This window comes from Chelonia mydas, chromosome 6 (genome assembly GCF_015237465.2).
Source record: "Chelonia mydas isolate rCheMyd1 chromosome 6, rCheMyd1.pri.v2, whole genome shotgun sequence".
NCBI classification, from domain to species: domain Eukaryota; kingdom Metazoa; phylum Chordata; order Testudines; family Cheloniidae; genus Chelonia; species Chelonia mydas.
The window spans coordinates 69,182,386-69,206,573 of record NC_051246.2 but is presented as its reverse complement, the minus strand read 5'-3'; the positions used below and the strand labels follow the sequence as shown (position 1 = coordinate 69,206,573).

At 44.9% G+C, this 24,188-nt stretch overlaps 2 protein-coding genes across 29 annotated transcripts in view; one reads left to right on the top strand and one right to left on the bottom strand.

Annotated features, from left to right (window-relative positions):
• The window catches only part of NUMB (NUMB endocytic adaptor protein), a 159,438-nt gene extending 150,547 nt beyond the window's left edge, over nucleotides 1-8,891 (top strand). For 16 of the 26 annotated variants that reach the window (XM_043547971.1, XM_043547970.1, XM_043547967.1 and 13 more), the window contains 3 exons: nucleotides 1,252-1,401; nucleotides 2,354-2,506; nucleotides 6,967-8,891. In XM_043547971.1, coding sequence (XP_043403906.1) covers nucleotides 1,252-1,401; nucleotides 2,354-2,506; nucleotides 6,967-7,667 — 1,004 coding nt within the window. In that variant the 3' untranslated portion in view covers nucleotides 7,668-8,891. The remainder of the gene's footprint in view (nucleotides 1-1,251; nucleotides 1,402-2,353; nucleotides 2,507-6,966) is intronic. The other 10 variants (XM_043547974.1, XM_043547973.1, XM_037900355.2 and 7 more) reach the window with 1 other exon arrangement.
• The window catches only part of PAPLN (papilin, proteoglycan like sulfated glycoprotein), a 70,411-nt gene continuing 54,832 nt past the window's right edge, over nucleotides 8,610-24,188 (bottom strand). For 2 of the 3 annotated variants that reach the window (XM_037900344.2, XM_027818125.3), the window contains 8 exons: nucleotides 23,646-23,783; nucleotides 22,627-22,751; nucleotides 19,373-19,511; nucleotides 17,702-17,839; nucleotides 16,106-16,233; nucleotides 15,461-15,569; nucleotides 13,946-14,121; nucleotides 8,610-12,733 (listed from right to left, as the gene is read on the bottom strand). In XM_037900344.2, coding sequence (XP_037756272.1) covers nucleotides 12,573-12,733; nucleotides 13,946-14,121; nucleotides 15,461-15,569; nucleotides 16,106-16,233; nucleotides 17,702-17,839; nucleotides 19,373-19,511; nucleotides 22,627-22,751; nucleotides 23,646-23,783 — 1,114 coding nt within the window. In that variant the 3' untranslated portion in view covers nucleotides 8,610-12,572. The remainder of the gene's footprint in view (nucleotides 12,734-13,945; nucleotides 14,122-15,460; nucleotides 15,570-16,105; nucleotides 16,234-17,701; nucleotides 17,840-19,372; nucleotides 19,512-22,626; nucleotides 22,752-23,645; nucleotides 23,784-24,188) is intronic. The other variant, XM_043547962.1, reaches the window with a different exon arrangement.

The following is a 24,188-nucleotide window of genomic DNA, read 5'->3' as shown; positions in this document are numbered from 1 at the left end:
TACTAGTGGCACCTTAGAGACTAACCAATTTATTTGAGCATAAGCTTTCGTGAGCTACACTTCGGATGATGAAGTGAGCTGTAGCTCACGAAAGCTTATGCTCAAATAAATTGGTTAGTCTCTAAGGTGCCACTAGTACTCCTTTTCTTTTTCCCAGTCTTCCTGAATTTTTCAGGTCACTTGTAATCTCTGCAATCCTGTTTTGCTTCCATTGCTTAAATGTACTGCTGAATGGTGTAGGGCTGATATCCAGAGACAGTTTTGGAGAGCAATGCAAGTAGGAATATCTGGAAAATCTGACATTGCCGCACCATTTGCCAAAAATACCTCTCACTTTTTCCACACACATACGGACATTGGGAAATGTGGTCAAGTCTAGTTATGGAATAGACATATAAAAGCTTAACTGTCATAGTTTTATTAAAAAGAAATATACACAAATTTAAGCTGACGTAGTAGTAAGGATGTGGCACAATCAAGGTGAGTTCCCATTATACATCAAATGGGTCCTTAACAAATGATGATATTGAATTATACCACATGAGCTGTAATGCCTAGGCAGTGTCAACCTCACTTTGTATTTCCTGGCTTTTAACTGTCACAGCCGTAATACTGTACAAATAAGGAATTGTCAGTGGTGTTCCTTACAGCTTCACTTTCAGGAAAACCCATCCCACAATATACCTTTTAGAGGGCAAAGTATGTGATCATTTCCTGAATGGCAGCTACACCTACTGCTAATACATCTTCTTAGCCCCTGTGAGCTGCTGTCCTGCAGTTTGAAGCATATCATTTGAATAGTAACATCCATCTTACATCTTGAATCAGATGCCTTGTGAGCCATTGATATGTTGCATAAGACAATATAATGTACAACTGTCTTATGTCTGTAACAAAACTGTGTTAGAACTTATTGTCTGAACTTCCTGGGAACTTCCTGATACAATTACATGTTAAAAATGGATGGCCTGTCCTATCAACCAGGAGATAGACCATGAGAAACTCGCTTCAAAACTGGAAAACAAATACTCCACTTTCTCTCAAGGATAAAACTCCCCAGATATGCTGGATATGGCTTTGTATTTCTACTGCCAAGTCTTCACCATGGATTGAGAGGGTAGTAAACCCAATCTACGTATAAGGCTATCCAAGTCAACGGAAGGAATATCTTGTGAGATAAGGACAATATTTACTTCATCTTTTCTGTATCCCTTAACTTTCCATGAGTAATGATCTGTGTTTAATTTTCAGTCCCTGAGATGGAAGGGGAAGTGGACAGCATTAGCTCCCTGTGCTCCCAGATTACTAATGCTTTCAGCACACCGTCAGAGGACCCCTTCTCCTCTGCTCCTATGACAAAACCAATCACCGTAGTTGCACCACAGTCTCCTGCCTTTCAAGGTTTGTAACTTTTAAGCTTGCATGGACATGCTGGATGATGCTTGTATTTATGTAATGTTGCTTTCCAGTAGCATGCCATCACCATAATGTGTCAGATTTCCTCTTGCACAACCATTATATCATCCGCAGTTTGAAGACACATTCTGCTTTATTCATCTCATGTGCATATAACTGTTTGTTTCCTCTGTTTTGTTTATCTCCCAAAAAAGATTCATACACCATCCCCAAAATTGTATTATGTCCATGGGTTGGAGGGGGAGAGAGATAATGGCTACCTTACTATTCTGGCTACTGAATTGCAGTGCGGTCTTAAATGTGGTGCCAGTGTATGCAAGGCCGATGCAGAGGGCCCCTCAAACTGGAGATCACAGATGAAGCATGTATATGACACCCAAATCATCAATTTGTTCTAAAACGTGGAGACATTTTAACATGAGGGGTGATGAGTGGGAGTTATATAATTGTGTTACTGGCCTCAGATTTTTTAGTATATATGAAATCATGTGAATGGAAGTGAGTATTATTATGGGAGAACTTCATTTTTTTAAGCACAGAGAAAACAATCAGTTGCATTTGAGTGTTCTGTTGTGACTTTCACTGCACTGTAATAATTTCCATTCTGATTCTCTCTGCATACCTGCTTTTATTTCAGCCAGTTTGAAACAGCTTTATTCATAAAACTAGCTTCTTATTTACTGATAGGATTTTAGAAAATCCACAGTCCAACTGTGTAGCTAACAGTTGATTTGGTAGAATTAAAATAACTGGCTTTATAAAGTTTGAATGGGCTGTAAATTAGTCACTATTCCAAACTGAGCTAATTTACACAAGCTTTTGTCATGTGTGTTTGTACAAGTGGCGTATGTTGGCAGGAATGACAAGGCCCTTTCCTCCAGTCAGCTGCACGCCTTGCATGAATTAATTGCAATGATGTTGTCTGCTCCCATTTTAGTTAATGGCACTGCCTCTGCCTTCTGTGTGCTTGCTGTTAAACCATCCCAAGCTGCTGTAGCACCCACAGCTATGCCAGTTCGTGAAACCAATCCTTGGGCTCATGCCCCTGCTGCTCCTGCTGCTAATACTGGAGCTGCAGCCACATTCTCTGGTAAGATTGGGTATAGGTCCTCTGAGTTGTTTTGAGAACTTAGGGTCAAAAGTATGATTGAGCCCCTGGGACAGCTACAAATGTGTCTCATTTAAGGAGTGGAAGGGACAGTGACAAAAGCTGGAAGTAGAAGGTTTTTACCCAAGTGGTAGAGGGAAGCCATGAACTGGGTAGTTATGGGATTATAGGCTGTACTGTGAGTTTTGTTTTAGCACCTGTTGATTTTCTTAAGTTGCAAAAAGGCAAGTCATGGAAATTTAGAGCAAAGAAAATTCGGTGTTGTTTCTATACCTAAAATACCTTTTTATTGGCGCTAATAAGGGGAGTTTAATCTGGTGCTGTACTGTCTTTCGTGGTCATTATCTGACCCTTTTGGAAACTAAAGCTGCCCCTGAGCAGTTGATCTGGCCCTCGAGGAAGCCATGGCCTTGTATACATGGGAAAGGTTTTTTGGTATAAGCTATGGTGTGAATTTAAACCAATATAGTTATACCAGTATAACTACCCCGCACATAGGCACTCTTGTTCCAGTCACTTTTTGATATAGCTTATGTTGCTTGGGAATAGATTTAAGCTAAATGAAAAAGCCATCTTTATATCAGAGTAAATGTCTACATGGGATTGGAGGGTTGTTTTACCTGCAGAACTTTCCTAATAGACAGGCCCTAAACTCCTGCTCTGATGGCTTCCCAGGCAGCCAAGGGTTTAATTTTGCCACTCAAATGTTTTCAGCTGTTTAGCATCACATCCAGGGATGGATTATCCACAGATCCTTGAATCCAGGCCCTACACACCAAGGGAGCTCATGTGTAATGACAGCAGTAGACTCTTGATCTGTGGATACGGTGTCTCCACTTATTTCTGCCAAAATCAGAGAGCTCTCTCTGCCTGATTTTAGGTATTAGACAGTTAATAACTCACTGTTCACAGAGATTCTCTTCTATTTCAGCAAAACACTAGGCAGCATTTGCACTATAGTACTGCCTCCTTGCCTTCCTGGTTCCCCTTTCCTTCATGGTTGGAAAGTTGGCATGGGGAGAGGAAGAAGGGGACCAGGGGAACTTGAGAAGGGAAGAAAGGAAGAACATGGGAGGAGGGAGAAATGATATGGAATCTAAACTGTGTTGAGAAATGAGTTAAAAGTTGAACTGCTAGGGAAAATATACTGAAATCTTGAGAATTGAACATTGCAGAAAAATTAGACAGAGGTTAACAGACTGAATTATGTAGGAAAAGAGTAAGGAAAGAGTGGAGATGAAGGAAGGGAGAGAAGGAAGAACAAAACAAAGGTGTCATAGTAAGTACAGTTTAACTATTTTATTGAATGTTGCAAGTTGTTAAATACACATCCCAAAGGTTTGAGTGTATATATGCAATACAAAGTGTGTGTATCTTGTCTACTATTTTTAAAAATACATTTGCAGTCCCACATTTAGGTAATGGAAAATGAGTACCTTAGGAGGAGCCCTAAAGTGTTCATGAATTCCTAGTCCCATGAGATCCAACCTCCTGTAAAAATCCTAAAATCCATCAGGGAAGGATATTCAAACAACAACCCCTCCCCCCGAGATCCCTCCACTAAATAATGGAAGTTGTAACAAGTTCAGTCTTAATCACTAGGGGACAGAGCATTTTGTCGCTAGGTCACAGATTCCAGTCTGGCCTCAGTTATAACGCTAAAGTTTTATTGCCATCTAAAAACCTTGGCCTGTGTACAATTGGTGGTTGGTCTGAGTGGCCAGGATTTCTAATAGGCAGGTTATCAGCAGTCTTGTGGGCTGTAAGTAGAAAGACCAAAGCTTAAATTGGCTATGCGACAGAACTACCATCCTTACCCAACTGGGATGGTTCCTCTCAGCTCAGGGCTAATAGGCAGTGGAGAGAACTCATATAGTTGCCTGTCATCTACATGTTCTGTTGATGAATAAGACTTGAGTCTCCAGGGCTTCCAAGCAAGCACTATTCACAGTCGCTTAAATAGTTTTGGAAAATGAGGGACAAGAAAGAAGACAAGATAAAGAATAGGAAGTAGAGGAAAGAGATTTTGTGATCCTGCTAATTAAGTAAAAAAACCAAAGATACTGTTGTTACCACCATAGCTTGCTACAGCTTGAATTCAAAGGCCGTGTCTACACTACAAAGTTTTATCAGTAAAAGCTGCCTTTTGCTGACAAAACAGGGGAGGTGTAGACACTACAGAGCTACTTCTGGCAGCAAAACGAAACCACGTTGACGAGAGGCATAGGGCTTTCTGTGGCAAAGTTAAAGTGACAAAGCATCAGTGTAGACACTGCTGTTTGTTTTGTTGACATAACTGGCTTCCACCAGAATCCTACAATGCTTGCCAGGACTGCTTTGCTCACTGTTTTGAACTCTGCTGCCCTGAAGGCATGCCCCTCTCCTCCCTTCCTCCCCCCCCATTTCAAAGCTCCGGGAAGTATCTGACAGCTGAGCATGCTGCTCTGTTTGGGGAACAAAGAGCAAATCATTGGAATGCTCCTGTTCTGTCCTGCACTAGGAACACAGGGGCATGCAGACTGCTGCTGGGGGTGGGGACGGAGGGACTGTTGTGCTGCTTTGACATTCCTCAGCACAGAGAGCTCATGGAGCTGGTTGCTGCTCCTGGCAGCTGAGGAGGCTGTGGGAGAACTCGGGAATCATAGAACTGCAGGCAGAGTGGGCTGCTTCGGGAGAGACTGCTGTGCTGAGCAGAGCTGGGGCCTGATGCTGATGTGTGTGTGGGGGGGGGGAGGTCCCCCTCTGCCTGCCTCGGATAGGTCTGTCAGCCTGCTGTCTCCCCTGCCCCAGACACACAATTCTCCTCTCCTTCCCCCACCCCTCCAGTTGAAAAGTGACTGGCAATATAGAAGGATGCCCCTGGAATGATGGGATTGAGAAACCTGCATCATGTGACGCGATACCTGCCCCATGAGGCATTGCAAACCCTTCTTAACGCATCCTGCAGCCAGTTGCACAGTGGGATACCTACCCCAGTGCGCTGCTCTGTGTCAACACGAGAGCTGCTAGTGTGAACGCACTCGGCCAACACAAGGAGCTAGTGTGGACGTGCAACAGCACTTTTAATTAAAGCGGCATAACTTTTGCTGACAAAACTTTGTAGTGTAGACAAGGCCTAAGAGTCACCAGGCCTGACTGGCATGTTCAAAAGCTATTTTGCTCTGAACAGGGAAGTCTTAAATTGCCCTTTCCTATGCCAAAGTTGGAGCAAGTAGTAAGGGAAGGTAGTGCTACATTTTCCTGCTTGCCTCTCACCTTCCTTCTCCCTCTCCCTCCCCCCCTCCCCTGTTGGAAAACCAGCCTCAGATCTCTGCTGTAAAAGGATGCTTCAGTGCTGCCAGTGTCCCCTCCTGAATGGAGGTGATGGGAGTGCTAGTGGCAAATTTGTTAGATAAAATCTCTTCTGGAACAAGGGAATTCTTCTCTCTCCCCTTCTTCCTCCTGCTGCAGAGATTGCAGCATCCTCGCAAGCTGTGGGGGTTGAGAGCCTGGGGCTGCATTTGAGTACACATCTTTGGAACCCTTTGACTAGCTTTGATAAGGCCCACCTTGATTATCATACACATTGTAAGGAGAGTGGTCACTTTAGATAAGCTATTACCAGCAGGAGAGTGGGGTTGGGGGGGGGAGGGGTGAGAAAACCTGGATTTGTGCTGGAAATGGCCCACCTTGATTATCATACACATTGTAAGGAGAGGTTTCAGAGTAACAGCCGTGTTAGTCTGTATTCGCAAAAAGAAAAGGAGTACTTGTGGCACCTTAGAGACTAACCAATTTATTTGAGCATAAGCTTTCGTGAGCTACAGCTCACTTCATCGGATGCATACTGTGGAAAGTGTAGAAGATCTTATATACACACAAAGCATGAAAAAATACCTCCTCCCACCCCACTCTCCTGCTGGTAATAGCTTATCTAAAGTGATCACTCTCCTTACATTGTGTATGATGATCAAGGTGGGCCATTTCCAGCACAAATCCAAGGTTTAACAAGAACAAGTCTCTATTCAAGCCTAAGTTAATTGTATCCAATTTGCAAATGATACTGGGAGTGGCTTAGTCATTATGCAAGGTAGCCTATTTCCCCTTGTTTTTTCCTACCCCCCCCCCCCCCAGATGTTCTTGTTAAACCCTGGATTTGTGCTGGAAATGGCCCACCTTGATTATCATACACAATGTAAGGAGAGTGGTCACTTTGGATAAGCTATTACCAGCAGGAGAGTGGGGTGGGAGGAGGTATTTTTTCATGCTTTGTGTGTATATAATATCTTCTACACTTTCCACAGTATGCATCCGATGAAGTGAGCTGTAGCTCACGAAAGCTCATGCTCAAATAAATTGGTTAGTCTCTAAGGTGCCACAAGTCCTCCTTTTCTTTTTGATAAGGAGGTGAACATAGCTGGCAAACTGATGTTTTACTGACTTCACCATGTTTTTCTTTCCAGGTACTGAATGGAGCACCTCCTCCAGTGCAGCTTCACCAAGTCTCTTCCAGATGACTCACAGACGCACTCCCTCAGAGGCAGACCGCTGGTTGGAAGAAGTATCCAAGACAGTCAGAGCCCAGCAGCCACCACCAGCGGCCCCACAGCCATTAGTACAGCCTCCCCTTGCAGCTTCCAAGCCAGCACCACCTTTTCCAGTGAACACCTTTGTTGCTCCTCAGCCAGTGCCAGTTGGTGTGGTACCGCCAATGCAGCCAGCATTTATCCCTGCTCAGCCGTATGCTGTAGCAAATGGAATGACCTTTTCCGCTCCCAGTGTGCCTGTGGTTGGAATCACTCCTTCTCAGATGGTAGCCAATGTTTTTGGAACTGCAAGTCACATTCCAGCATCCCATCCCCATCAGTCACCTAGTCTTGTCAAACAGCAGACATTCCCCCAGTCTGAAACCAACAGTGCTACTGCCAGTCCATTCTTCAAATCTTCCGCTCAGCACAATGGCTCTGCAGCTTTCAATGGCGTTGACAGTAGCAAATGGGCCACTGAGGACAAGCAGTTCCAGCCTCCTGCATCTGGCCACCAGGTAGATCCGTTTGAAGCACAGTGGGCAGCACTAGAAAGCAAGGCAAAGCAGCGCACTAATCCATCTCCAACTAACCCCTTCTCAAGTGATTTACAGAAGACGTTTGAGATTGAGCTTTAAACATGTATTGTGTGCTAGGATGGAGAGAGCAGAGGACTATTTCTAATTTGAACATTTTGATAAACTAAAAAGGTCCCTACAAATGAAGAGGGAGCAGTCATGGGAAGGAGAAACCTACGATGGACCTGTTATGCAGTTATTAGACAGGAATCATGGAAACACCCCTTTCTGCTCTCCCTCCCTCCCCACTTGGAAAGCTAAATGGCAGAGGAAGCCTAAGAGATCCGAGGTGGGGGGTTGAGCCCTGAAGCCCATTTGCTGGAATATCAAGAGATCTCACAGGATGAAAATCAAATGATCTACCTTTGTCTTTAGGTTCTTTCTACTTTTCTGTGAATTGTGAACATTCCCCTGGAGGAAAGAGGAAGCAAAGTTTTCTAAGGTGGGGAAAGGAGTTGTTGGATGTATTAGGAGAGGGGGGAGTTGTCAACTGCCCAGCAAAAGCTGTTTGTGGAAAAAGTTGAGCTTCCATTTTGAGTAACAGAGCGAATATTATATATATAAAGAATAAAATAAAGCCAAAATCTTTATTTTTATGCATTTAGAATATTTTAAATAGTTCTGGCTATTAAAAGCTGTCTGAGTTGTAAGTAATCTTGCCAAAGGTAAAAAGGGTGGGATGTAAGAAATTGTACATAAGATTGATTTATCACTGATTCTTATTGTAAGTAATATGGGGGAGGGAGGAGATGGGTCCCTAGCTTGTTCTTGTATCAGTTCATTTGTAAGTGGCATATTGCAACAACAATCATGAGTCATGACCAATAAAGTCACTATAGAGTAGTTTTAAATAAAAAAAAAAAATTAAAGAACAGTATTGCCATGGTTTGAAAACCATGGGGAAATTCTATTGTCTTTTTTTAATGGAATCAAACTAAATATTATATTGTATGTATTTTTTCTTTCATGTACTGCTGCAGTTTCCTTGTCTTAATTTTAACACTACTGTGATTTACTGTACCCATATCTACAATCTGGGGCTACCCAGGAACCCATTTTGTGTTTGCTCCATAGATTCGTTTTTTAACTTTGTTTGTGAAACTTGTGATTAGGGCTGCAGCTGTTCCAAGTTCTGCCTCTGGTGACTTGTGAAATCCATCTCATTTTAACTTTACTTTTAAACTTTGGCCTTACAAGCAAAAGTAAGTTATATATTTGTACTGATGATGATGATGATTTATAATCTGCTTTAACAGAAATAAATGTTGGTGGTAGAAACTTGCATTTTGCAAAGTTTTCCTTCTTTCTCCCTCTGCATGCCTTCTTTGTATCCTGTGCACTCAGTTCATACCCTTACTTGCCTGATAAGCTGAGAAGTCACTTCAGTGCCTGTGTTAAACAAAATATTGATTCTTTCAACAGCTAAATTCCTTTTCTCATATTTTCTACATACTATTAAAACTGGTTACCTAGAGCTCTTGGACCTGATTTTTAAATGTGCTGGGCACCCAAGGTTCTCATTGACTTCATTTGAATGTTTTGAGTATTTTGAAAATCAGACTCATAGCATTTTTCACTGCCTAGTGAGATCCTTGATTTGCATCACTGATTCACATATCAGAGTGAATGTCTCAGGCTCTTATTTGTTTCCAGGGGGTGGATACCCTTCTGTTCCATGGCAGTTATGCCCAAAGCTATCAGTCTTCCTGTGTCACGTAACAGAATGGGAAAGAGTAGAGAAGGTGTTTTTCTCTTACCCAGCATAAAGGCATGAAGATCCTGGCAGCCCCTGGAGAAGGCAATCAATCTCTGTTCTCACTGTTCTCCATTTTTTCTGAGGTTCTTTGTATTCCACAAATATGTAAGCTGCTGCCTATGCTATTAAGGTAAGTGGTGATGCAATAAGAGCGTTGGTGAATGTGCTTAGATTTCCTGTGCAGAGAGGCTAAGTATAAAACACAAGCCACTACGTGGCTCATATTTCCCTTTTTAAAAAGTTCATCATTCTGCTGAATCCAGTAATTTGTATCTTGAATGATAAGAGAAGTTTAGTCTCAAACACTAAACCCAGGTAAAGGGAACTTGTGCTTTTATTTTTCCATTGAAATAAATTGGTACTTTCTGTGACTGCTAGAACCTGATGTGTGTCCATGGGGTAAGACGCACCCTAGGCCATGTTCCTCCAGACTTAGCAAGTGCTACCTTTTTTTAAAAAAAAAAAAAGGTCCGTTTATTGTGTTATTTTAAAGTTGCATGGCTAAGCACTCAAGTCAGGCAATGCTGAGTTTAAGATTGGCCGTGCAACATTAACTCTGCCCCTTGTGTTGTCTAATACCATGAACATACCATTTCTCAAATACAGCGTGACCACTTTTTCTGCAACATCAAATACAAATGCTACCATAAATGTCACTTTTCATTCCTCTTGTAGATAGCCAGTCAAGGGGAATACAACATTCAGATTTGATGTCAGTCCAAGCAGAATGTGATCTTCCTGCAGTCCACTAACATTCTTCCCTGAACAGTGAACATATTTTACTTCATGATATTTAGAGACAGCCCAAAAAAGTAAACAACCTGCTAGTTTGGTTACTATACAATTAAAGCTTCAGCAAAATCTCAGAGAATAAAATGGGTAGGGGAAAGGACATCTTCATTCAGTTTGTAAGGTGGTTGTATGTCTTTTTAAAACAGTGTGAAGTAACGGGTCTATTTAGGAATCCATTTGAAAAATCAAATACCTGGACAGCTGCTTCAAAATATCTATACTGAAACTGGCCATCATCCATCTTTCTACAGTGAAGAGAGAGTATGAGCAACTTAATGTAACTAACTCCACTTCATCAAAACTAGATGGTGACATCAGCTGCTTTAACCAAAAAAAGGCCTTTACTTCAAGTGGAACTTATTACCAATCCTGTGCTGCAGGAGCTGACCATTTACATGAGTGCTACATAATTGTATAACTTAACCAAAGGTTGACTCTTGCTAACGTTTTAAACACTAGTAAATCGTCTTCAGCTCAGCCTGGGGGAAGTGTGGTGACCACTCAGTTTCGGATAAAGTTCTAACTGTGTTTCGTTCACTTTTCTCTATATGCTTGCTTCAGGGCATTGCAATGGTAAATCAGAAGGGGGCAGGGCTAGCCTCTAGTGGTGTTCTCCTGCTGCTGGTGCTATGTAGAGAACATACACAGCCCCCTGAGAGGAATCTTAATATTGAGAGATTTAGGAATTGAATTTCACTAATTTATATTTCTCCACTTGGTGACTGCCAACCAGAAAAGTGCTTAACACTCCTGTGTGGCAGGTGGTGTCCCTATTTCACTAATGGAGAAACTGAGGCAGAGAAGGGTTGGGATTTGCTTAATGTCACAGCAAGACTAGGAAGAGAATGGAGACTTCCATGCTGCCTTATACAGGAGCAAAGAAAGTCTGTTACAGGAAAGGATGGCTAATTTTGCTTAGTACCCTGCATGGGAGGAGAAAAGGTGATGGGATATGCTACAGTAAAATTTTGCTCAACCTTGTTAAAGAGTAGAAAATAGAGACTTTCCTAGCAGATTATTAGGTTTGTTGACTAGTTTAGACCTCAGCATGTACCCAGCACACATTCACTACAACCCACATGAACTGACCAAAATCCAGTTTTATGCTAGTAAAATGGACTCAGCAACACTGTGTGGGGACAGCTGGCTGGGAGGGAAAAGCAGTGCTTCAGGGCCCAGCCTAGAATCAAAGAGGGAAATACCAAAGGTTGAATAACACTGAGTAGGTTAGGCCTCTACACATGCTGAAACGTAGCGTAGGGGTGTAGCTGACCAACTCACTCAAGCTACAGCAGGCATGTTGGAACAAGGAGATGGTGCTCCATATGCCAGTAATTCTCTAGAGGAAGCTTTATACATAATACACTAGTGTAGGAGGCAATAATTGTTTGGGGATGTTACCGTGTCTTGGCTTGAGCAAGGCACTGCAGTTTTCTTTCACAGTCCTTTGTATACATTTGATGGTGCCACCCTTTGTTGGTCACAAAATGACTGATGAATGCTTCTGTTCTATTTACACTGCATGTGGAATTCCTTACCTGTAGTACCACCCTGCTGGAATGCCTTCCTCCACCGCTCCGAGAGGGTGGGGTCCTAAAGGACATGTAGTCGTGGCAGTTAAGCGAGGACAGAGCTCTAAAACACTGGGGAGTCAGTTGGCAGAAAGCAGTCTTTGTGCTAAGCCCCAGCATGGTGCTGGATGAATTAGAAAAGCAGGAATGGTTAAAGCACAGGGACTTGGCCCACCTGAAATGCCCCTGTTGCTGTGATCAGTTAAGCAATATCTGTTTCTTCCCAAAACTCGCCATATTTCAGTGGACGCTGAAATGACCTGTGTCTGGAGTTATGTTTGTGAAGTGTGTTAGGATGAAAGAAATAGCCTTCGAGAAACACTGAGGCTGTCATGGGATTAGACCACCATGTTTACATGCAATAGGTTCTGTTGCCCTTCGGTGCCCACAGGCTTTTAGATGGGAACATTCTGCCTCACTGTTCAGGGTATTAGTGGATGGTGGTTGTCTTTCTCCAAGTGGCTCACAGATTTTGTTTTTAGGAAAGCTTTCTCTTGCTTGCATGAAGTGTGTCTCCCTCTCTTTCACGCTGCCTGTTAAGCTTCTCTAAAGTAACAGGATTCTTTGGTTCTTAGTATTTCTTCTGTGAATGAAGGCAGGTGTTTGTTGTAGCAAAGTGTGTGTGAAAACAAGAAGCTGTGATGTGTTTAGGACAGTGGAGCTTCTACTGCCTCTGAACAATGGCACTGAGTAGCATTCATATATTGGCAAAACAGCCCACCTGAGTGATGAGCAGAGCGAGGCTCCTAGAATGTGTTTTTTTGGGGTAAAAAGGACAAAGTCCCTGTTCCTGTCCAGTAATCTTCCTAGGCCGCCATCTCTTGGGAGCTGGGCTAGAGCTGATTCTCATCCCTGTTGGTGAGAAGGGTTGTCCTGGGGTTGGTACTGAGAACAGCTGGCACAGCAGAAGCTGGAGTAATACTCATTAGTGCAGAGCTGGGCCTGTATGATCAGATCACAGTTGGCAAGGTGTGGCTGGTCAACACACTGGGTGGTCAGGTCCACAGCTGCAGCAAAACAAATGGCAGGAGGAGAACGACAAGTTAAATGGGGGAGGGAGAGGGCATCAGTGCTGCACAGTAGTAGCATAATTTCTGACAAACACATTTATATTTCTAAATGAATAATTAGTCAAAACTCAGTTGATCTGCCAGGACCTAGAGTCAGGATTTTCTTTGTCTTTAAACACCATAAGCACCTAGGAGAGAGCATGTTCCTGCCTTCCCCATGCTGACTGTGTAAACAAGTCTTTGCTACCTTCCAAAACTGTTCAGTTGGGCTCTAGAAATCCAAAGTTAGATACCAAAGTAGGTGGCCTGGTTTGCTGAGCACCTGCAGCTCCCACCAGATGCACAGGGAGTTGTGGGTGCTCAGCACCTCCTGAAAATCAGGCATGTCATTTATAGGTGCCTGAACATGGATTTAGGAGCCAACTTCTGGTTGCCCAAGTTGAACATTTTGGCATTAATGATTTCAGCCTTCCAGCTCCCTCCTGAAGTTAATCATCTTTGTTTCACAGCTGGGGGAAACCGATGCTCAGGTCTGATGTGAGTTCAGTGTTACATAACAAACTGATGGCAGAGTTTGGAACAGAACCCACAGTCCTGCTGCCCCCTCCTTGTGAGGGCAGTTAGGGGAGGGAGAGGTGGGTGATGGGCAGACACAGAACCCTGATTGGAGGGTGTCGGGGAGTCCAGGGCCTGCACCCCTCTTCCTGGGATTCACTGTGACTCTCAGCCAGCCAGTAAAATGGAAGGTTTATTGGACAATAGGAACACAGTCTAAAACAGAGCTTGTGGGTAACAACCAGGACCCCTCAGTCAAGTCCTTCTGGGGGAGCAGGGAGCTTAGACCCCAGCCCTGGGGTTCCCTGCATTCCACCAAAAGCACCAAACTGAAACCAACACCCCCCCCCCAGCAGGCTCTCTCCTGCAGCCTTTGTCCACATTCTCAGGCAGGTGTTACCTCCCCCTCCCGGCTCAGGTTACAGGCTCTCAGGTATCCCATCCCCAGTGAAACTCCCCTGCCACATTCCCAGGTCAACACTCCCCCCTCCCTGCTGTGTCACAGAGGGCTGCAAAGGCAAGTAAACAAATAGCTTTTTCTAGTGTACCCAAACTGTTCTAATCAGTCTCTTTCAAAGTAAATGTATAACAATAATGGATTAATGAATCCAGGTGATTGGGGGGGAGAAGAGGGGAAGAACTGGTCTTGCTCACCTTCAGGTCTGCTCTTAATCACTTTCACCTTGGTGCTGGCACTGACAGAGTTGCTGCCCCTGTAGGCATTGCATGTGTAAGATCCCTCGTCACCAGCCTGAGCATTGTTTATAATCAGGCTTCCATCCTGTGACAGGTGGATGTGGTGACCATCCGCTCGCATTGGAACTCCATTCCTGTAGTGGAAAGCCCATTCTGCCAGTTACTATGATAAGAGTTTGAGGGCCTAAGCTTCCTTTGGCATTTGAACTGACTAATTTTTCAGGTGAATGACACAATCCCTGTCATTTCTTCTTTTGAAAGGCAAAGATAAGTAAATCAAGATAAACACTTCTGCCATGCCAGGGGCCCTATAATTACAGGTGTATTTAAAGCCTGAATCCACCAAAGTGGGGAAGAGAGAGCAGCATGCTCTGTAAAACCACAGCTTCTCTCCAGTATCAAAGGGTGGTTGGCTAGCAGTGATCAGCTGTGCTACCTGCTGCTTGCTATCTCATACTCCTCCAGGCCCCTTCTGACCATGAGACCCAGGCATGTGGCCAGTAAAGGGGGTGGAAGAATGGGGGATTGGCCCCTTTTTCTTTCTCCTTCAAGAAGATCCAAAAGACTGCTTGTGTGTTTTTGTTTTTTAACAGTAGAAAGTCAGATATTGGCTAATCTGTTTCTCTTGGAATACGCTATACAGGACTGGAGAATAGTAGAGTTATGAACTCAGTTACAAAGGAAATTAAACCTGTTCACTGAAAAGGGTGAGTTTTATTCAGACCTTAACACTTTGTTTCTTGTTTTGTAAATTCAAATACTTAACACCCATGGAAGAAAATATTTGTTATAGATTCAACAGCCCTGCCCCTTCAATTAAGGACCAAGACCATTCCCAAGCTACTTCTCTGGGTCCTCCCCCAAGAACACCAGCACAATGATACTGTTTTTTAAGCAGAAAAAATAAAATAAATTTGTGTATCAAATACACCTTGTAAAGTAGCCCAAAAGAAATGGGGGGGGGGGGGGAATGTTTTTCCCATTGTAATTGATCTTTAATTCTTCCCTGTCCATAACGGGGGGGATGGGCACGAATGGCTCCTTCTAGTGGAGCTAGGAGAATTCCCTGCCATTAAAGCGTTAAAGGGTCTGACAAAAAGCTCTCTCAATTCTTCAACCTCTACTTTTTGCTGAGGTAAATGTCACTATTATCCATCATAGCATCTTCCAGTCTAGCCAGGATCCTGAACTTCTCTGCAAGGGGTTCTTAGCTCTAGAATCTGCTTTCTTCCATGGCTCACCAGAGCCCGGATGTGTTGCAGGATGTACCTGTCCTGCCCTGCTTTTGCAGGGGAAGAGTAGGATTAATCGGGGGGGGGCTTGAGATATTGCAGAAGGCTCAGAGCCTGGTTGGCTGCCCTGTGTTAATATTTCATGCAGGTTCTGTAGCATGCCTAGAGTGGGGGATAAATGACAGCATTCAGAGAGGAAAGAGGGACAGGAAATGCTATTACCAAGGGTTGTACTGCTCACCTTGACCATCTGACATTCACATTGTTGCCTGTCACCATGCACTGGAGCTGGGCATTCTCTCCCTCCAACACAGTGAGGCTTGGCAGCAGGCCCGTGATCCTCAGCTCTCCTGGGCAGAGGGGAGATCATCAATAGCAGGAAGACCCTTCTATCCTGTCACTGATGGTAGGGACTAGTCCTTCATACGAAAAATCTTTCCACTGTGGCTCTAAATGCCCAACCAACACTTGGGTAGGCTCCTGAGCCCTCAGCCAGCTTTGCTCTCCCAGCTGGGCACTAGCATGTGGGACAGGGGCAAAGAAGAGGTATCCCCTTGATTTCTCTTCTGCACCCCTGCTGAAATCTTGTCCACACTAACATCCTTTCAATGAACCACTATGGTACAGCTGTCAACCTACAGTCAGCAGCAGCATAATTACACGCTGTAGCTATTCTAGTCACATATGGACTTTACAGCCATTGGGGAAGCAGTAAATATAACTACCCCTTTCTCCTAGCCTAGTCCTGAATGTGACCTGACTGTAACACACGGTGGGGTCTATAGAGGCTAAATCCATGACTTCAGCTGGGGCACTCTACACTCTTTCCCACTCCCTTCTTTTAATAATCTAAAAATACAGTGGGGCCTTTTCCTCCTCTTGTTACCTAGAGTCCGAAGTTGGATCTGCCGTTGATCCTGGTCACGGCCATTCGAAGCGATGCAGGTGAAGAAGCCAGCATCTTCAGAGCCAACACGACTGATCACCAGGGCACCATCTGACTGCTGCCTGTGCCTGGGGACAAAAGCCACAAATTCCCCTGAGTGTCGGGAGAGGGAGTGTGCAGTCATGGTGTTAGGAGCAGCGCTGCACGTGAGGTCTTAAGCAATGTTTCTGCTTTGCCCTCCGGGCAAACATTCAGCAGCAACACAGATTTAAGTGGGCTACGACACCCCTTAGCAATAAGGGGAACTGTGCCGCCACCACATCCCTCAGCCACTCCACAAAAACAGATCCTAGTGCTGTGATCTTCAGAGAATGCTCAGATCCATCCTCTAGGGGAAAGCTATTACAAGGTGACCCCAGTAACTCTTGCAGTTCCCCTTAAATGTTCTTATACCTTGTACCTACCAGGTGAATTTATCCCCTTTCTCTGTGATTTTTTTTTTTAAACTAATTTGGTTTATCGAATGACATGTGGCAATCTTGCATATGAACAAATTTCAGCCTCTGGCTCACTGGTGAATTATTCACCACACCTGCTCACTTGTGTCAAGGTTCCTCCCCCACTCTGAACTCTAGGGTACAGATGTGGGGACCTGCATGAAAACCTCCTAAGCTTACTTTCATCAGCTTAGGTTAAAACTTCCCCAAGGTACAAATTAATTTTATCCTATGTCCCTGGATCTCCACTGCCACCACCAAACTCTAACTCGGTTTACTGGGAAACGTAGTTTGGACACGTCTTTCCCCCCAAAATCCTCCCAACCCTTGCACCCCACTTCCTGGAGAAGGTTTGGTAAAAATCCTCACCAATTTGCATAGGTGACCACAGACCCAAACCCTTGGATCTGAGAACAATGAAAAAGCATTCAGTTTTCTTACAAGAAGACTTAATAGAAGTAAAGAAATCACCTCTGTAAAATCAGGATGGTAGATACCTTACAGGGTAATTAGATTCAAAACACAGAGAATCCCTCTAGGCAAAACCTTAAGTTACAAAAAAGACACACAGACAGGAATAGTCATTCTATTCAGCACAGTTCTTTTCTCAGCCATTTAAAGAAATCATAATCTAACACATACCTAGCTAGATTACTTACTAAAGTTCTAAGACTCCATTCCTGGTCTATCCCCGGCAAAAGCAGCAGACAGACATAGACCCTTTGTTTCTCTCCCTCCTCCCAGCTTTTGAAAGTATCTTGTCTCCTCATTGGTCATTTTGGTCAGATGCCAGCGAGGTTACCTTTAGCTTCTTAACCCTTTACAGGTGAGAGGAGTTTTCCTCTGGCCAGGAGGGATTTTAAAGGGGTTTACCCTTTCCTTTATATTTATGACAACTTGAAAATGATGTTCACAGCTTAAACTGTGGGCCACGGCACCTAAAATCACATGGTATTGTTTCTATTCCCTGATGGCATGGAATAATCATTATAAACCAGTGCAAGGCCTGCCTCCATCATTAGGGCCTTGATTCTCTCAGGTAGAGAATGCATTATGCACCAGGAGCCCCAGCGTTGTCATCACAGCCACATGAACTCACCTGGAAGAGGAGACAGGCTGCCCGTCCTTCTGCCATTCGATGGTTAAAGCAGGTGAGGCTTCTACTCTGCAGGGCAGTCTGACTTGCTCCCCAATGTTGGCATCCACCACCGAAGGCTCATTCTTATCCATTATTAATCTGCAATACAGATCCCCACAAGCACAGAGAGATACAGCGACGTCCTAGTTCAGCATTTGCAAATCAATCCAGCTTTGTTGTATTACTGCTTGCTTTGTCCCCCTGGGGAGGGAATGAGGACCTGTGCATTCCCCTCAGAATCTTGATGCTCCAACCCTCTCTCCCTCTGGAAAAAATAGCCTCAGTTTAACCAGGAGCCAGCTGAGTGTGACTTGCTGAAATGCATTGCCTCCACATTAAAGCTTTGGAGACTGAGACCTACATACATATCCTCCTAAGCATTCCTTTGGCTGTCGGCCTAGAAATGTCAGGAGGTCACTTTGAGTGATGTTAGGCACTGCTGATCAGGGAACCAAACAAGCTTCACCTGTAAGTGCCTGTCCGTCACACACAACTGAATACATTCATAGGTTTAAAGGCAGGCAGGAATAATTATTACACTGATCACCCTCTACATAGCACCAGCCATAGAACCTCATCCCCCAGGGAATGTCTGCATCAAGCCCTACCCTGCTGTACTGTCTGGTGTCCTGTGACAGTACCTAGGGTGACCAGAGGGCAAGTGTGAAAAATTGGGACGGGGGTGGGGGGTAATAGGTGCCTACATAAGAAAAAGCCCCCAAAATCGGGACATCTGGTCACCTTACCAGTAACATATTTGCCTCTTCAGTCTGCATAAAGATCAGGTGATGCAGCCAAACATCCTTTCAGATGGGACTAAATCAGCCCTGTTTTATCCTTTGGGATGGACAAACTAGGCTAGAGTAAAGGGAAAACATCAACTCCCATCCTTTACTCAAAATTAAAACCAAATCCTTCTTGAGCTTCAGAAAAAGTTTAACACCTTCACCTTCTGCCTCCTGCTTGCAGCCAGAGTTGGGCTGAGGGTTTTGGAAGCCCTCAGTGACTGGGGGTTTGGATCTGCAAACTTGAAAGTAGGGAAGGCTCAGGTCCTGGTCCCATTTTATCTGAGCCACCAAAATTGTGTGGTTAAGGTGAATAAAAAGTTTTCCCCCTTCTCTATTTACAGCAGGACCCAGAAGTATCCAAGTACCATGTAAGCAGCCGTTCTTGCCTAACGCCCAGCCTAGCCATTGGGAACTAGGCAGGACTAAAAGGCTCACAAGACTCTAGACGAGAGGGGCTGTGTTGGAGCTATGGTGCTGGGCTTTTTTTATTCAATGGGTCTGGTTTGTGGTTGTTTAAAATAGTCCTGTTTTGTTTTCTTTCCTTATGGCAATGAATTCAGTTGCTAGCCAGTGCAGCCCTAGTGTTCTTCCGTCATTTAAACCCTTCTCCACTGCCAGGCACCAGGTACTGCTCAGCCAGGAACCTGGTTGTTATGAATGTGAGGTAAAGACAGTTTGTCGCTCTCATAGTAGTATGGCTGGGACCTTTGCTAAACTCCACTTTCACCCATCCACCACCTCCAATCGCCCCCCAAAGCAAGAGGCACCTCTCACCCTGATCTTCCCCACATGGATTCCAGGTGGGTGTCACTTGGGCATGCCAGATGACAGTTGCTGGCCTTACCTGTACATGAGTGGCTGGTGTACAGAGGAACCAGATGACTGTACAGTATTAACTCCTCTGGTGAGATCTCTGTGTTGGTGATTCAGACCATGGAGGAGCCGACCTCTAATACCCTCTGTCAGAGGAGATCCACGGTCCTCTATTCAAAATAAAATGCTGTATGTGAATAATACGATCCATCCCACATGACCTCTTGTGCAGAGGTGGTGTGAACTTGGGAGAGTTAAAGCAGCTGCTGAACTGGAGCCAAGACCCTGCAGCATCTGTTCTCTGATTGATGAGTGCTATAAGCCTGCGATTCCTATTAATGGGAGCTACAGCCATGCAGGCAGTGGATATTAGACTCCTTCCTTGCCTGCAGCAGTATCCCTTAGGTAAGGAAGTTTTTGCCATTACCACAAAAGAATGGCAGAGAGAAGCCGATGTTTCCCATCCCCCTGCAGAGGCATGAGGGCACGCTCTGGAGAGGTGAGGGGAGGCTGCTTAGCCTTCTTTTATTAAGAATAGTCATTTTTTTATAATGCACTTTTTAAAAAAAGCATAGTAAATAGTTCACTCTCCGGCAGGCCCATTCTGGGCAAAACTCCAGCATCTCCCCCAGGCACCAAGAATCAAAGTGGAGTTGTCTGTCCCAGCAGAGCATATAACATGATATGGTGTAGGACAGGCAGCCATGGCAGTGATTTCAGACCAAGGCCTGCAGGATTCCCCTTCTTTAGAGCCCTCTCTGCACCCAGTAAAGTGTTAGAGGAGAGAAGATGGCACTCCAGGATGAAAATATATTGAGGCAGCTTGTCCTGCTGGAGCTGTGACTGGCATTTGGCAAGTCACTGCTCCAGTTATGATTGGCACTGCAGCATTTCTCACTGCTGGCATCAGGGCTAACCCTCGACAGTCACTGCGCTGAGGAAACGTATTGCTGGGATTATGGCTAGCACTCAGCAGGCTGTGGCCACTGCCATGGAAGAAGGTAGCAAGACACTGCAGTGGAGAAAAAAAAACCTGTTACCTACCTGTAACTGTTGTTCTTATGGTGTTATAGCCATGTATTCTAATTAGGTGTGCACACACCCAGTGTGCTGGAGCCAGATAATTCTGCCTAGTAGTCTTTGTCATGGGGGGCACACACCTTGCAGCCATACCCCCTCCCCTGGCCATATAAGGGCAGCACTGTCCCAACCCCCTCTGTTCTTTTGCACCAAACATCAGAAGTACAGACTCCGATGCAGAGGGAACAAAGGGTGGGGCATACAATACATGTCTGCATCACACCTCCAAGAACATCAGTTACAGGTAGGTAACCAGTCTGCTGCTTCTTGGAGCAGATGCAGCTGTGCAATCTACTCAGGTGAGTTGCAAGCAGTACTCATAGAAGGCGGGGCTTGGAGTCTGTTTACACAAGGACTGCAAAATTGCTTTCCCAATGTTTGCATCTGATCTGGGCACAGCAGTAATGCCAAAGCAGTTTGTAAAAGTATGTATACAGGATCAAGTGGCAGCCCTGCCCAATCTTGGAATGGCACTGTGGAAGGTGCCTGGGCTCTCGTGGAATGAGCTTGCACCCTTTGAGGTGGTGTAGCTTGGGCTCCTTCGCATGCTGTCATGATACAGGGAATTATACACCTCAAGACTGTTTGTGAAGAGACCACTTGACCCTTCATGTGGTCTGCATGTGACACAAACAAATGAGATGAGGAGCAGAAAGCTTTGATCCTATCCAGATAAAAAGCTAAACATCGCCTGGCATGCAGTGTGTGAAGATGTTGTTCCTCTGGGGTGGAACGTGGCTAGGGATGAACACTGGTAAGTATATAGCTTGTTTCAAATGAAACTGGGAAACCACTTTGGATAAAAACATAGGGTGTGGCTGCAGGGTTACTCTTCATGGCAAGAGCACAAAGTCCCAAAGCATGTAAAGTAGCTGAGAAGCCTTAAAAGAGTGCAGGGTTTTGTCATTTTTTTCTGAAAACAAAACCTATCCACCACATGGTAATTCCTCAACCATCTGCTGCACATCAGGCTCAATGACTAAATTCTGCAGCCATGAGGCCCTCGTAGTCACAGCTGATACCATAATTCTGGCCATGGCATCTACCACATCCAGAGCTGACTGCAATGAGGTCTTGGCCACTATACGGCCTTCCACAATGAGTACCATAAACTCTTCCCTAGAGGGTTCTGGCAACTTGTCCTTGAACATAGACATGGCCACCCAATTGACAAAGTCATATTTAGAGAGCAACGCCTGCTAGTTCACGATGCGCATTTGCAGGGAAGAGGGGAGATAAATCTTCCTTCCTCCTATTAGTCCATCCTCTTGGACTCTTTGTTCTTAGAGGTAGACTTATACCTCTCCTACCATGCCCTGTCATTTGCTTCAGTTACCACCAGAGAGTTAGGAACCAGGTGGGAGTGGAAACCCTCAGAATCCTGCATGGGAATGAAGTACTGCTTCTCCAAATGCTTCACTGTGGGAGGCAACAGAGTGCCTTTGCAGGCTTCAGAAGAGCCTCATTTATTGGGATGCTTACTCTCCCTGGATCTGATGACTGGAGAATATCCAGCAGCTTATACCGTATTCTCCTGCAGGAATTCTGCCTGGATACCTAGGGTAGTGGCCACACACCTCAGGAAGTCCTGATCTGCTTTAAAATCATCTGTAAAATGGCCCTCCCACATGATGGACAATGCTTGAACCCTGGTGAGGGCAGCCAACTACTCCAATTATTATTACACTAACACTAAACTTAAGTTACTACTACATACAAGAAAAAGTCTCTCAGACCGAGACCAAGAGCGCGCAGTGAAAAACACCACATAAGAACAGCCATACTGGGTCAGACCAATGGTCCATCTAGCCCAGTATCCTGCCATCTGACAGTGGCCAATGCCAGGTGCTTCAGAGGGAATGAACAGACCAGGCAATTATCAAGTGATGATGGAGCTCCAATTTTAGCCACGGGTCATGAGAAGAAACTGAGGGGGATGGGGTGGTGCTGCCCTTATGGCCAGAGGCGGGGCTAGGACAGCAGGGCGCAAGTGCAGTTCCTGTGAGTATTGCTAGGCAAAGTTCCCCAATGCCAGTGCACTGGGCATGCACATACCTCCGCAGGATACACAGCTGCGTCTACTCAAAGTAGTTCCATTACAAGTTGCCTCTGCAGCTGACTTTAATTGTTCCTGTTACCAATGACTCTTAAAAAGGGACAGAGAAGAATTAATGTTCTGGTTTTAAATGGAAGATAATGAGTCACCTTTGATCCTTAGCTGAATCTGTCGGCTCTCCATCTTCCCATCTGAAGTTATGCATGTGTACATCCCAGCATCCTCAGCCCTGACACGGCTGATCACCAAAGAACTGTCAGACTGGTAGGCATGCCTACAGATGGAACACATGCTGTTACGTATGAGAACCTGGCTGTGGGTGCTGATTGTCCAAAGCCACATTCTGATGGGCCAGTTGGGCCTGCTTATGTCACAGCTGCAATGACCTCTCTGTGGTGAATGGCTGGGTCCTCATCACTGGAATACAAAACTCCCCAGGTTATTGAATGGGTGAGAGGAGGGGAGACAGCTGTCAAAAGAGGAAACTGAGATGGGGAAACAAAGGGGGGGAGGAGACACTGTGACCGTTTTAAATTGTCCCCTCCCCTGAAGTCCCGAGCTGCTCTTTCAGCCATAGTGTGTGGCCCTCCAGTGTAAAACAAGACTGGGAACTGTTCAATATTCCCACCTTAGTTTTTACAATAGAAAGTGACTGCTGGGCAACACACTGCCACAAGAGACCTCCTAGAAAACCCTGTAAAGCTGAGATTTAAGAAGGGTGTCTCTCAAAGGTTAAATTTTAAATGGGATGAGCCGCAATCAGATAGCATTAAGGCTCCCCAAGATATACATGGTTGGCTATTAATGCACTTCCTGGGCAACTCTACCATCTTCCGACAACACTGAAAAGGACTTCGCACTCAAAACTCACTTGTGTAACCACTTGTGAATTGGGTGTTGTTGCTGAAAGTTGGTGAAGTGATAATCCATAAGTGTTCAGCTGCACCACATTGAACAATTAACAGCCTATTTGTTATTGCTATGCCTAGGCCTTTCTGGTAGCACTTAGTAGCAGGGTTCAGTTAGGAGGGGATTTTCCAGTTTACCAAGTTATTTTCTTTGTATTTTGTTTTTTGAGAATGTCCTAGAAAAAAGATTCTGCAAACTAATGGGGGAGTGGTGGGATGGTGATGTTGGAACAGGAATTGCAACATGGGACCAGATTTACCTGTCAGATGATAGTGGCTTCCCATCTTTCTGCCACTCAATTCTGGGGAAGGGAAAAGAACCTGCCTTGCAGAGAAGATGAACGGTCTGTCCCAAGGCTGCCTCCACTACAGAGGACTCGGCTCCTTCCAGGATGACTCTGACAGAGATAGAGATGATTTCACTCCCTGTGTCCATCTCTTGCTCCCCCACCCTGTCTTTGTTTTCTCTAAGGATATATCTACACTGAAGCTGGAGGAATAATCTCCAGCTTCAGTAGATATACCCATGTTAGTTCTGATTGAGCGTGAGTGCTAAACAGAGAAGTGTAGCCACAGTGGCAGGAGGGACTCGCCGCCCATGTATGATCCTGTCTGAAATCATAGGTACCTACTTGGGCAGCTATGCCCGCTCACTGATGTGGCTACTCTTCTATTTTTAGCACACTGGCTCAACCAAAGCTAGTGCAGGTATGTCTACCCAAGTTGGAAATCACGCCTCTAGCTCCAGTGTAGACATACCTGTAAGTTAGGCCTTAAGGACAGGATGGGAGCTACACAATAGT